Source organism: Peromyscus leucopus, chromosome 6 (assembly GCF_004664715.2).
Source record: "Peromyscus leucopus breed LL Stock chromosome 6, UCI_PerLeu_2.1, whole genome shotgun sequence".
Lineage (NCBI taxonomy): Eukaryota > Metazoa > Chordata > Mammalia > Rodentia > Cricetidae > Peromyscus > Peromyscus leucopus.
Window position 1 is genome coordinate 129555312 of NC_051068.1, and position 14079 is coordinate 129569390.

The window sequence follows — 14079 nt, forward strand, 5'->3', positions numbered from 1 at the left end:
TCTGTGAAATAATTGATACAGTTTGCGCCCCTGGCACTCCTGATTGAGACAGACAATGATGTGCTTGCAATAAGTCAAAGTGAGTTTCAGTTCTCAAGTTTTCTTGTTAGGTTAATAACTTCTGGCAATATCTCTGATGTGTACGCGATTCAAAGTCTTAGTAGTTCTACACATGCAGGGAAATGGAGGCATTACTAATCAGGATGCTTCAAGTTTCAAATACTTTGCCGTAAGGTAGAATGGCTTGTTATATAATGATTCATTTTTATTTTGTTCTTTTAAAGTAATCTTTACTAAAAGAACAATTGGCAAAATTTGATTAGATGTAGGAAACATGTTGTAATTACATATGGAGGAACTGAATAGGTACGTGAAAGCTCCTTGCCTCGGGTGAGCATGTATCTTATGTAATTAAAAATGAGCAAACCTTGGGAAAATTAGGGAAGTGGATGTATTTACTGTCATGCTTTTAATAAAATTAGCTTAATAGTACAGCCAATTTCAATTAAATGTAAATACATTAAGAAAAGTACTGAATAACTTCAAATTTCTGTGAGAATATATTCATTGTATACTCTACCTGAGCACATAGTCTGCAAACCATTGTTCTTTCCAGTTATATGGACCAGGTATCCCCAACCTAAGAATTTTCATTTATTTTTAAAATGCTCATTTTAAAATTTTATAAATTCAAGAGAGAAACCAAACAGAAGCAAAGTTTATTTGAATGTCTAGATGAAAACTCTTTCTTACTTGAACTTTCAGCCTCACTAGGAATTTGCATGGTAGTTTATAGAATATTTTCTTTACATTTTTCTATAAAGAAGTTTCACACAATGTTAATTCTTTAGTATATCCATGAGTGAATTATTTTATGAACTGTTTTAAAAATATTTTCTGATATTCTTTGAAACACTAGTCAAATATTGTTAATTTATTTTTATTTTTTATTTTTTGGTTTTTTGAGACAGGGTTTCTCTGTGTAGCTTTGCGCCTTTCCTAGAACTCACTTGGTAGTCCAGGCTGGCCTCGAACTCACAGAGATCTGCCTGGCTCTGCCTCCCGAGTGCTGGGATTAAAGGCGTGTGCCACCACCGCCCGGCAAATATTGTTAATTTTGGATGAATTCACTAAGATGATAAATTCAATCCACCTTTGCATTGTTTGCAAAACATTAAGTCTTGGTCTTTCCTACATAGATAATATGTTTCTCTTGCTCTTGACACATTGTTGCTGCTTTCAATTAGTTGTTTTTATAATTACATTTAATCCAGAATATTAGTGTCTTTTTAGCAGGTTTCTGTTAGCAAGTGGCACATCACACATAATTTTAAAGAGTTGCAAGTATTCCCATATTGATTCTTCCAGAAAGATCTAACTGTTGGAGAATGTATGTTGGATATTTCTAAGCAGGGAGCAAGGAAGCATGTTTTTAAGGAAATGAAATATATATTTAAAAATCATTCCTTGTCAGGGTACTTTTCATGAAATGCATAAAATAATTAACTAAGTAGCTTGCATTTCTTAAGCATGCACAATTTCTTGCTTACATTCACATTTAACAAATTCCAGCAAGAGAGAATATAAGTAGATTAGAGGATAATTTTAAAGAAATAAGGGCTGGAAATTACCCTAAATTGATGAATAAAAATAACCCACAAAGTAGAAAGAGTAATGTATATAATTAGAGCTATGAGCACAAGTTTAAAAAAACCTGGAATGGTATTGAAATGAATAGATTATATGGTGATTTTTACATTGGAAATTCTTTCCTCAAACCTCCAGCACTAACATATTTGAGGGAAAATTATCTAATTAAATTTAGAGGCATAAATTTAAATGATTAAAAATTGAGGAGCAAAAAACCAATTTATTCATAGACTGTTTGAATGGTTACAGAGAAATTCCTGAAGAATTAGTAGAAAACTGTTCATATTTCAATAAACAGGTTTATTAGTTATGTACAAGTTAAAATCCTACAGCCAGAAGTTGGAGACTGTTATAATTGTTGGAGACATTTGTAAATAAAACAGAAAGATGATGCACGTAACAAGAAACTAAACATGTGCAAGAACTTTTAAAACAAAAACCACATAACTTAGAATAATAATGAGGTATTGACGTCAGTCGAATATTGAACTGTGGAGCCAACAACTCTGTTGAGCAAGTGTTAACATTTCTTTCTAAGAAATGTGATGACAGTGTGGAACACTGACTTATCAAAAAATAAAACTATTCATCTAGAGCAGTGCTTCTCAATCTTTCTAATGCTGGAACCCTTTAATACAGTTCCTCATGTTGTGGTGACCCCCAACTACAAAATTATTTTTGGTGCTACTTCCTAACTATAATTTTGCTACTGTTATGATTCACAATGTAAATATTTGTGTTTTCCAATAATCTCTGTGGTGACCCACAGGTTGAGAACCACTGATCTAGAGTATGATTTATTATGCATCATGAAGCTTACATTGTAGTAATCATAAATCACCTTTCAATAAATATAATTTCATAAAAATAAACATATCCTAGTGTGGTGGTTTGAATAAAAATGAGCCCTACATTTTCATAGGGAGTGACACTATTAGGAGGTATAGCCTTGTTGGAGGAAGTGTGTCACAAGGGTGTGTTTTGGAGTTTCAAATGCTCAAGTAGGCCCAGTGTCTAACTCTCTGCCTGCTCCCTGGGGATCCAGATAAAGAACTCTCAGCTACCACCATGTCTGCCTGTGCTTTGCCATGTGTCCTGCCATGAGGATAATGGACTAAACCTCTGAACTGTAAGCCCCAATTAAATGTTTCCTTTATAAGAGTTGCCATGGTCATGGTATCTCCATGGCAATAGAAACCCTAACTAGTCATCTTTGTTGATCTAGATCTTTAAAGAAAGTATTGATTAATATATATCCATGTGAAAAGCTTGCAAAGTCCTTGGTGACTGAAAATTTTAAACTCATATATGGAATGCTTATTGCAGATTTTCGTATATGAAAACTTGCCCAAACCCTATAAAATGGATGGGAGTAATGCTCTTATTTTAATGGTGAGGAAGATGCAGTTACAAAGTGAGGTGAAGACCTCAATTGTTGTTTATGTTCTTTCTCCCATGACATCAAGACAACATATGTGCTAAGGGCAAGCAGTACCCTCCTCCCTAGAGCCCTAGCAACTAACTTCAAGCCCATCTGTATATACTCCTAGCTTCACAACTATTCATTATTTACCACCCTCACCAATCCCTGTTTCTACCACACATGTCTTCCTTAATGCCAGGATACAGGACTGGAGAGCTAGGTCATTGGTTAAGGATGTTTACTGCTCTTACGGAGGATCCAAGTTCAGTTCTCAGCACCCATGTCAAATGTCTCACAACTGTAGCTATAGCTCCAGAAGATCTGATGGCCTCTTCTGGCACTACACTTAGGTGCATGCACATACACACATAGAAAAATATCTTTAAAAAATAGAGGAAAAATGCATGCCAGTGTACATTACACCGGGCCAGTTCTCTCACTTTGTGCTCAAGCATAATAAACTGGGTAGCATAGTGTGACAGATGGAAGCTGTGATATCTGCCTTTCCTAGGCTTTTCTCAGTTTGCATACCCAGAGGATTCTCAGAGCAGTCTGGCTGAGTATGGAGTCACTACAAACGAAGGGTTGGCAAGAACAGAAATGGAGACTGGGATGGTTCTGGAGGGAGCATGGAAGGAGAGCTGAGTATGGCAGTACATGTAAGAGGGAGAAGGACAGTGCTTGGCTTCTGAGGCATGTGCTGTAGCATATGGCTCAGTGTCTGTAGACCAAGAACCCAGCAGCAACATGTGCAGCCAGCACACAACATGTGCAGACCAGAAGTCCTTTCTATCCAGATCACAAAGACAAGTTACTACCTTGGTTCATATTCCAGTTCCACCTTCAGGATGGAGATAGCAGTGAAAGGGAAGACATTTTAGGGAGGGAATTTTTATTTAAGGACAGATTGAAGCTTTTGATCACAGGCAAATAAAAACCTGTTTCTGCCATTCAGAGACAGCCCAAAAGGTTAGCATAATAACTTGTTGGATATGGTTAAAATAAAACAATGAATATTTTTCATGCATTATCTTATAGCATGAATGAAAACTTTGTCACCCTTGCACAGGGGTACTGACTGAGAGCACATTTGCCAGGTCTTATATATGCATTATTTAATTTAATTCTCACAGAAGCCCTTTGAGGCAGCAATCACTGTAACCCCATTCTATGGATCAGGAAAACAGGGCTCAGAGAGTGACTTTCCACAAATCTGTCAACAAACGAAGGGTTGGAAAAGCTGATTGATTACTCAGAGACCTTTATTTAACTATAGATACATTGGGTTTTGGATACTTGACAATGTCTAAAGGGAAACTTCTGCATACATATAGTGATATTTTATTTGTACTGAAATGTGATTTTATTTGTATGTTAATAAATAAAGTTGCCTGGGGGTCAGAGCTAATAGCAAGCCATAGCAGAAGCTGGGCGGTGGTGGTGCACATCTTTAATCCCAGCTCTTGGGAGGCAGAGCTAGGCAGATCTCTGTGTGTTCAAGGATACAGCCAGCATGGAGACACACGCCTTTAATCTCAATACCAACCATAGAAGACCTGGAGGTCTGTACAGACAGGCAGTGACGAGGAGGTCATGTGGTTGGGTTTACAACCAATGAGAAGGCAGAACAGAAAGTCTTTATAAAGACAAACACACAGGAAGTAGGTCTCTTGGCTGAAGAGGATAGCTGCAGCAGTGAAGGGTAAGGCCCTTAGCTCTGACCTCTTGGGCTTTCATCTTTGCATCGGCTCTGTGTTTCTTATTTAATAAGATGGTTACTTCTACAGTATGCTGTTTTTTTTTTTTTTTTTTTTTTTTTTTTTTTTTTTTTTTTTTTTTTACAAAGGATTTTGTGATTCTGGTCTTTGGGCACACTTTAAAGAAAAAAAGCTGGAAAATGGCTGTCAGAACACTGCCAATCTTGTAGGCAGTGAGGCATCAACATTTCTTCATGGGAAAGGTACTCTCATTACTGTTGGGAGGGTACTGACTCGGGCTAACTTTCTCAACCATCATAGTAATCTTCAAGGTGTGAGCTCTAAACAAACCCTTTTAACCTTTGTGCAGCCGCATAACAGTTACGTATCAGTTACCACTTGTTTCATTTACATAAAGTGAAGATGACCACATGTCAGATGAGAATTAGCTGACATGAAGCTTGTAATATACTTGTTTTTATCTTCCACACAGTTGGTACTTAAATTGTCAACACACACCTCCTCTAATTCTGAATTTTTTTTTTGTGATATGTAAAATACAGTTTTCCATGGTTAATTACATAGTCAAACAATCAATATAACACCTAGCTTTCATTATTTTAATGTTTAGCAAACATACATATGCACTCAATGCTTTAATGCTTGGGGTTGGGAAAACACAACAGAAAGACTCTCCTGGAGCCTATTTGACAAGCTTAGGAAACATGTTTTCTTACCAGCTCACTGAATTCATTATTGCCTAGGTCAAGTCTTTCCAGCTGGGACAGTTTGTGCATTGATCTGTAACAGATGGAGAAAAGTACCATTATGAGGTAGCACTTGACATGTTGCTTTAATGATAGTCTATCCACAATGACAGATTTTCCTGACTATATCACACAGGAAATATCACGATATTCCTCAGCAAGAGTTGAACCACAGATGCATAGAGAAGCATGTGACTGGCCACCTGGATACAGTTATAGAAGACCATGGTCCACAGCACTGGGTCTCCAATGCAGAGTGTGATGGGGGTCCAGGGCCAGCTGTTTCACACACTTGGAATCTCATTAAATACCTGTATCAGGAGGCTTAGGGTAGATCCACTACCATTTTTTAAGAATCACTGCAGTGATTTATTAATCACAAGTGGCTAAAGTCAATCCTAGCAAAGGGAATCCTACTTCTGCCTTTGCCTGAGTGCATCATCAGCTTTGTCCTTTCTCTTCATTTCAGGAGCTTCTGTGACAGATAGACTATCTTCACCGATCCCTAAATAGACTGAGTTGGGGCTGCAATAGTGCTGAACTATTGTAAGACCCTTGACAAAGAATTTGCTTCATAGGCATTCTGGAACACTCCTAGTATAGCAAACACTTCTCAAATCATTACCAAATAAGCATACAACATAACACAAGAAAATGATTTTTTGAAAAGATTTTTATCCTCTCCCACTTAGTATACTTTCCTTAAATCCCATCTACACAGAGGCTATTGAAATTTTAGAAACAAAAATCTTAGACATCTCAAAGTGGATATAGGAACTATTAAATTTTTTATGACTATTAAGTGAAAATATACTATAATCTAGACTCAAATAGTGTATGCCTTTTATAGCCACAATTATTGGGATATTATTATGTACCATTTTGGGGTACACTAATGAACAAAGCTGACAATTCCTTTACCAAAAGACTTTATATTCAGTCAGAGAAGGATTACAAGCAAAACAATTAATACAGTAATATGTAGGTTAAAAGTGCTACAGTGAAACTTAGCAGAGGCAGTGGACAAGAAAGAGACTTCTCACAGGGATTTTATGTTCAATAAGGTGATGAAGTTCTACTTTACCAAGATGAGATTCCTCAAGAACTTAAGTATGTTGCTATGAATGATTGATAAATAAAATGCTGATTGGCCAGTAGCCAGGCAGGAAGGATAGTGTAGGTGGGACAAGGAGAGAGGAGAATTCTGGGAAGTGGAAGACTGAGGCAGAGAGATGCTGCTAGCCGCCACCATGGGGAGCAGGATGTAAAGTACCGGTAAGCCACGAGCCACGTGGCAAGGTATAGATTTATAGAAATGGGTTAATTTAAGATACAAGAACAGCTAGCAAGAAGCCTGAGCCATTAGGCTATACAGTTTATAAATAATATGTCTCCGTGTGTTTGCTTGGGTCTGAAGGCCTCAGGAGCTGGGCAGGAACAAGATAACTTTAGCTACGTAAGTACTTTGATCCTCTATTATCTCCCAAGTCATCAAGATGTAAGGGACCGCTCACATTACAAACAGCCCACAATCTTGAGGGAACAGCTCTGACACACTAGAAAAATTCCATAGAAAATGCATTTGTATGTTTCTAGATATGCAGAGTGGCACTCCTTCAGCCTTGAGGATGCAATTAGAAAAATAAGGCTTAACTGAGGTTTTGTTTGGAGTAGCTGATCAGGCTGTTTGAAGGTTGGGGGACATAGCCAGGAATGAAATGTCAAAAAGATAGTTCATAAAAAATAAGAAATACGGTCACAAAATCTAACCATTAAGTCTGAGTTTTATTCTAAAGGCAACATAAGCTTTTAATATTTTTGTAGGAAGGAGATACTGGGTTTTTATTTCAGATGCTAACTCTGGAATCATGAGACATTGTAGAAAGCAAGAAAAGGCAGTAACAGCAGTGAAGCCACACAACTGAGTGTCATGGGATCCATGACTGGGGCCAGAAAAGGACCTGGTGAACTGGATACCATGATGACACCGATGACATGCTCTGGGGAGAAATATGGCCTTATGAATCACTAGATGTATGAGGAGGAGATAAAAGATGGTTCTTTGATTGGGTAACAATGTGGGAACAGTGATGGAACAATTCTAAGGATGGGATAGGTTGAAAAAATTCACCTTAAATATTATATTGAGTTTGACATGATACATTTGTGTTATGGAAAAATGTGTGTGTGTGTGTGTGTGTGTGTGTGTGTGTGTGTGTGTGTGTGTGACATGTGCATGCATGTATACCTGGAATAGAAGGTCTTGAATGGAGATTAATGTTTAAGAAATAAAATGATACATTTCTTATCTATACTATGTGAAGATGTCATTTTTAACTTGTGCCATTCTCCTTGTTTTCCAAGACTCTTGGAATTTGAAATTTCAAGTAATGTGTTTCTTGTCTCACTACATCTCCAGCACTGAATTGATGCTTCTGGAAAGGGGATGAGGTACCTGAGTCCAATAGAGAGATAATTAGATTTTTTTCTGACTCAGAACATTGAGACATGGAGGAGTCTTTCTCATTTTAATTTGAGATCACAGGTTTTACCAGCAGTAAAGAACCTTGTGACTTGCAGTGGGGGGTCACATGGTCAATGTGGTAGGGTACATAAGATGACCACAGAGGTAGCAGTCCCTTGCCTGTGATATGGCTGCATAGTTCTAGGTAACAAGTCCTTTTTATTGAGAATGAAAGTTCTCTGAAGACCAGAGTCCCATCATATTTTTTGGCAACCTATGAACCCTTGCTTTAACTGATGTTCAAAGAGAAGAGAATATAAAATGACATACTTGTTGCCAAGCACTGTAAGGAAAGCCCAAGATCAAATTCATTTTATTAAATGAAGAAATAAATAGTATCTTGTCTGCAAGGGCACTCAAGAATATATATTAGTTACAGGTTTTGTCTCCTTTCTAGTCCAAACTGTTCTCTCTTTAATCACCCTTGTGTGACAACTTCAGCCCCGACATATACTAATTATCCTTTTCGGGCCTTCTAAAATTCCTCAGTTTATTTTCCAAAACAGAATCAAGTCCAGATTCAGGGCCCTTGTACTTATAAAGATTTATTGGAATGTAACCATGTCTTTCTACTAAGGTGTCAGGATATCTGTGGAACTGAGCAGCCTGAGCAGACACCTTGAGAACTGCAGAGCCTGAAACATTATCTGTATGAAGTCTTCAGGCTTCTGTCTACATGGTCTGTATAGAGAGAACTATTAATTCTCCTTCTACTAGTGTAGTTTAAGTTCAACTTCTTTTGTGGGAAGAATAGAAGCCTCTGTGCTGACTGTTAGTCTTGTCTAATTCTAGTTGTGAGCTATCACCTTAAAGTGTTTAGTTCAGACTTACTCCAAGCACTCCTCACTACACATCTATCAAGTCTCTCACAGTCCCTCTGACAACTTTATAGTTTGCTGTTTGGGCAGATGGGAGCCTTCTCTTGGGCTTTCTAAACTATTTTAAAAAGCTCAAGTTATTTTACTGAAATACATCTCTTCAGTTTTATTTTCTCTCACTTTGCTTTTATGATACTGTTTTCATTACTATTAATGGTTTTATTCTGTCATTATATTATTCTAGTTCTGAAATTATCTTTCCAATGTGATATCTTTAAGATAACTACATTTCTTATTTGTTTTGTAAAAGACATCATTCAATATTATTTTTATACTCCACACCTTTAAAAATGGCTGTTGCTTCATTCAGTTAAGTACTAATATGTATTGTAAAGGGTCAGAATATACAACTAAGTAAAATTATACAACATAACCAATAATATAGAATACATATGTTATATTCACACATAAACAGCTATGTATATGACTGAAAACATTAAACTTTCAATTATGATTCTATGTGAACTCTTCAGTGTGGAACAGAAAAGATACCAACTTTTGTCTTATTCTTTTTATAAACCTTTGTTCTCATTTGCTTTGATTTTATAATTTATATTTATTTATATTTGTCCAGGTATAGAAAAACACATATAGTTCATTGTTAAATTGAAATAAAGTTGGAATTTAAATGGAAATTGTGAAAAATTATTGAATACAGTTCAGAAATAGTGAAAATGTTTATATTATTTTCTATTTGAAATATAATAAAAATTTGTGAATTAATCTAAACGCGAAAAAGGACTTTCTCATCAAGACAACCAGCCTGCAAATAATGACATGGAGTAATTATAGAAGCTTGACCAATAGCTTAGGTTTATCTCACTAGCTTCTATAACTTAAATTCACCTGCTTTATTAATCTACATTTTGCCATGTGACTCGGTTACCTCTACTCTGTACTGTACGTCTGACCTCTTTAGCATCTCCCCAACTCTTTTCTTCCCAGAATTCCCTCTCCCTGGAAATTCCACCTATTATAAATCAATCATAGTGTAAACAAATATTCATCTTCACACATTACACAGTGTAAACAAATATTCCACATTTCCCCTTTTTGTCTACATAAAAAGGAAATGTTTTAACTCTAAAACAATAAAGCTATATACAATAAGAACAATTATTGGGTATTGTTTAAATAAAAAGGAAAGGTTTTAACTCTAACACAGTAAGACTATATATAGTAAGGACAATTATCAGGCAAGAATTACATTCACAATGTCCAGTCCACATGTATTTGGCAAATTTGGAGAAAGAACTGTATTATCTATCTTATATTAGTGGGTTCAAAGTTTTATACCTAAACCATTTTCTATTATAACTTGTATTACCAATCGAAAAATATCTTTTTAGATCTTAAAGCATCTTTTTAGATAAACAACTTGAGCTTTTATGTTTCTCAACCTTATAAACTTTATATCTCTTATTTAAGTTTCTTTTATGAATTTGGTAACAAAGAAAATGATATAATCATCTAGTCTTCAATCCCCATCAGACACCCAAGAAGGATAAAATATTACCTGAGTAAATAGGAAGTGCAGAGCAAGCAACTTCTGAAACTTTAGAAATTACTGAAACAGCTGGCTGCCTGGACAGTCAACCAAGGTTCTTCTGCAACATTGTGGCATCTATCTTTAGCCTACAGGTCTAGAATATCTAACAGACTTTTCTGTGAAGCAGGAATTTTGAAGGACCTTCCTACCTTGTCTTGGCAAAGTTCAGCAGTCACCTTTTTTTGTGTTCTGCTTGTCCAATTTGGACAGTACACTCTCAGTAGTAGAGGCAAAAGCAATTTCTTATACAGTGGCTAAATTTGCCATAAATTAAAGCAAATTTAATATGTAAGTTTTCTAGTGACCATCATCTTCTCTGAAGTAGGTTGATACTGCCAAGAGCAGACATATCTCACTGTTATGAAAAGCCCTATGTTATTAAAACATCTTAAAGGCCATATTCTGTAGGTCTCTGAAGTGTTTGAAGACCACATATCTATCTAAAATATATCTGTTTGACCTTGAAAACATTACCTACATGAGTACAAGTTTGATTGTTATAGATAACTAACTACTAATCTGTATTTCTTAATTGTCATAAATAGTGTATAATAATAACTTTCAAGGACCAGAAATTTATATTGCCTTGTTAAATGAACTGCATGGGTACAATAACTTAAATAAGAGTAGAAAAATATATACAGTATAACAAAAATAACCCTAAATTTGTATTAATATACAAAAATCCATATCAATGTAAAATATTTAGGACTAGTAGTTGCTTTTTTAGCTTAAAGTAGATTCAATAATCTACCATTTTATTATTTCATGATCATATTCCCCTTTTTCTTCTTAGAATCCTACTTCCCTTGCTTAGTTTTTTCCCTTACCATGACCAGTAGCAATTTATAATCAACCCTCCTAAACAATGACAAACATCCATAATCTACCAAATGATCAAAAACCCACCCATCCCACTTCTTGGGAATGTGGACATCATGTTCTCTAGACTGCTTCCTGTTGCTTGGGGACAATGGCATCTTTAGGGACCCTGAGAAAATTGGGATAATGGTCAGGTTCTGTGAGAGCTATCTATATTATTTTTTGTTTAGCCTTTGTGTGATAGGAAAGTGTACAGCTTATCTGAAGTCCTGGCTGGAGTAGTGTGTGAGACTGGACACTCTTAACTAGCAACTTTGAAGTTGTTCTGAATGTAGAATTTTGAGGAAACTTCAACAGAGGCATTCTGAGAGGCTGGATCACCTGGGCTACTTGTTTTTATTGGTATCTGGTCCTCCCCCCCTGAGAACACAGAAACTTTCAAAGGTAACATGTATATCTGCATTATCACAAGTATGGAATGTGTGGTGTGCATGAGTCAGGTAAAGATGATTTTTTTTGTTCTATGTTTGAACAGGCATAAGTCATTTACTCACTTTACAAGTCTGTTTGGACTGTATAACCAAACCTCTATCCATGCCATATGAAAGGGAGGCATGTGATTATAAGTCATGAGGACTCTATAGCCAAAAAGATTTATCATGTCTCCTCCAGTCTCACACTCCCCCTTATGCAACATATTTTCTGACTTCCATTCTGAATGTAAAACATTCTTAAAATATATAAGTTGGTTTAATCTAGCAGTTTCCATAATCCAATGTCACTTTGCAGCTATTGTTTTTTGTTAATTAAAATTTTAAAAATTTAAAGTCAACAAACACTGTACAGGATCCAGACACACTGTGACTGTGCATTTCCCATCTTATGTGACTTATTCTTTTTATATTAGTTTACTCTCTCTTGAAAGACTTTATTATTTTTAAATGTTTTTTAATGACTGTCTATACCCATTTTCTTTCCTTTCTTTAGCACCAAAGCACATTTGAAAACATATTGTGCCTGTTTAGAGGGTTCTTTGGTCTATACCTGATTTTTTGAGTATCTACAGCCTTCTCTGGCCATTGGAGTCAAACCTTAAATGGCTAGGCTACAGCCTCACAGCTCTGGGTTCTGGCTTTGCCCTGCTTGGTTTCCTGAGAGCCTAGCCTCATGCTGGCAGTATGGGCAGCATCCATGTTTATAGCCTCAGCTCTGGAAAGTTGCTGAGTCTGAGATGCAGCAGGCATTTTTACCTAGCACACCAGCTGCTCCAGTGCTATGCTGCACAACAGAACCTTCTAAAGGAGCCATGTCTCTGTACATCATGAGCAGTACCCAAGATAGCCACATCTGACTGCGTGTTTGGAACTTCTTCTTCTTCTTCTTCTTCTTCTTCTTCTTCTTCTTCTTCTTCTTCTTCTTCTTCTTCTTCTTCCTCTCCTTCCTCCTCCTCCTTCTCCTTCTTTTTGCTTTTTCAGGCACTCTAGTGGATTTATGTGTTGGACACTGGGCACCAAATGCGAAAGTACTTTCTTTTTGGGACTGTCAGCCCTCAAATAATGACAGGGAGACATTAATTATGAAAGACTGGCCATTAACTTAGGCTTATTTCAAAAGTTATTATAACTTAACCCTTTAGTGACTTAACTTCTGCCACATGGCTTAGTTACTTCTATTCTGTATATTGTATGTCTGACCTCTTCAGTGTCTCTCCACCTCTCTTCTTCCCAGAGTTCTCTCTGTCCCTAGAAATTCTGCCTCTGCCTATATTCTTCTGCCTAGCTATTAGCTATTCATCTCTTTATTAAACCAATCACAGTGACAAATCTTCACATAGTATAAACAAATATTCCATAAGATAAGGGTCTGCACTTAACAAAATATTCAATATCCTTAATCATCAGGGAAATACAAAACAAAACTACTTTGAATTTCATCTTACACCAGTAAAAATGGCTAAGAGGAAAAAAATAAATAACAGCTCATTCTTGTGAGGATGTGGAGAAAAAACACTCATCCATTGTTTGTGGGAGTACAAACTTGTACAGTCACTCTGGAAATTAGTGTGGTAGTTCCTCAGGAAGCTGAGAATAGATCTACCACAAGATCCATTTATACCACTCTTGGGCACTTCTTGCTCAATTATGTTCATCACTGTTCTATTTGTAATAGTCAGAAATTGGAAACAGTCTAGATGTCAATCAGCAGAAGAATGAATAATAAAAATGTGGCAAGTTTATACAATGGAATATTACTCAGCTGTTAAAAAGTGAAATCATCAAATTCACAGGTAAATAGATGGTGCTAGAAAAATATCATCTTGAATAAGGTCACTCAGACTCAAAAGACAGGTATTATTATATATAACAGTTATGTTATATATTCGCTTATATGTGGAGGTTAGCTTTTAAGTCTTCAATAGGTATGCTGAATAACCATAGAGACTAGGCATAGATTAAGGAATTAGGGAAGAGGAAGAAACTCCTTAAGTAGTAGAAACAGAATATATAGTCATGGAGAGATGGGGGGCACTGGATTGGGAGGATTAAATGGCAAAGGGAAGAGGTGGAAAGGAAAAGATATGGGTATGGGGACAGCTAACACTAAGGGCCATCCAAGGAGTAATACACAAACTTCCTATAGTAGAAGACAAATATTATACATATTATTTTATATGTGGATGATAGTTATTAATTCTTTGATAAAGGTCTATTTCTCTATAATCACAGAGGTTAGTTATAGAGTAACGTGTGTATATCTCCCAAAGAAGGG

The 14079-nt window shown here is 36.2% G+C and overlaps 1 protein-coding gene across 11 annotated transcripts in view; it reads right to left on the reverse strand.

Annotated features, from left to right (window-relative positions):
• The window catches only part of Lrrc7 (leucine rich repeat containing 7), a 479632-nt gene that overhangs the window by 154706 nt on the left and 310847 nt on the right, over window positions 1-14079 (reverse strand). For all 11 annotated transcript variants that reach the window (XM_028890385.2, XM_028890382.2, XM_028890380.1 and 8 more), the window contains one exon: window positions 5508-5571. In XM_028890385.2, coding sequence (XP_028746218.1) covers window positions 5508-5571 — 64 coding nt within the window. The remainder of the gene's footprint in view (window positions 1-5507; window positions 5572-14079) is intronic.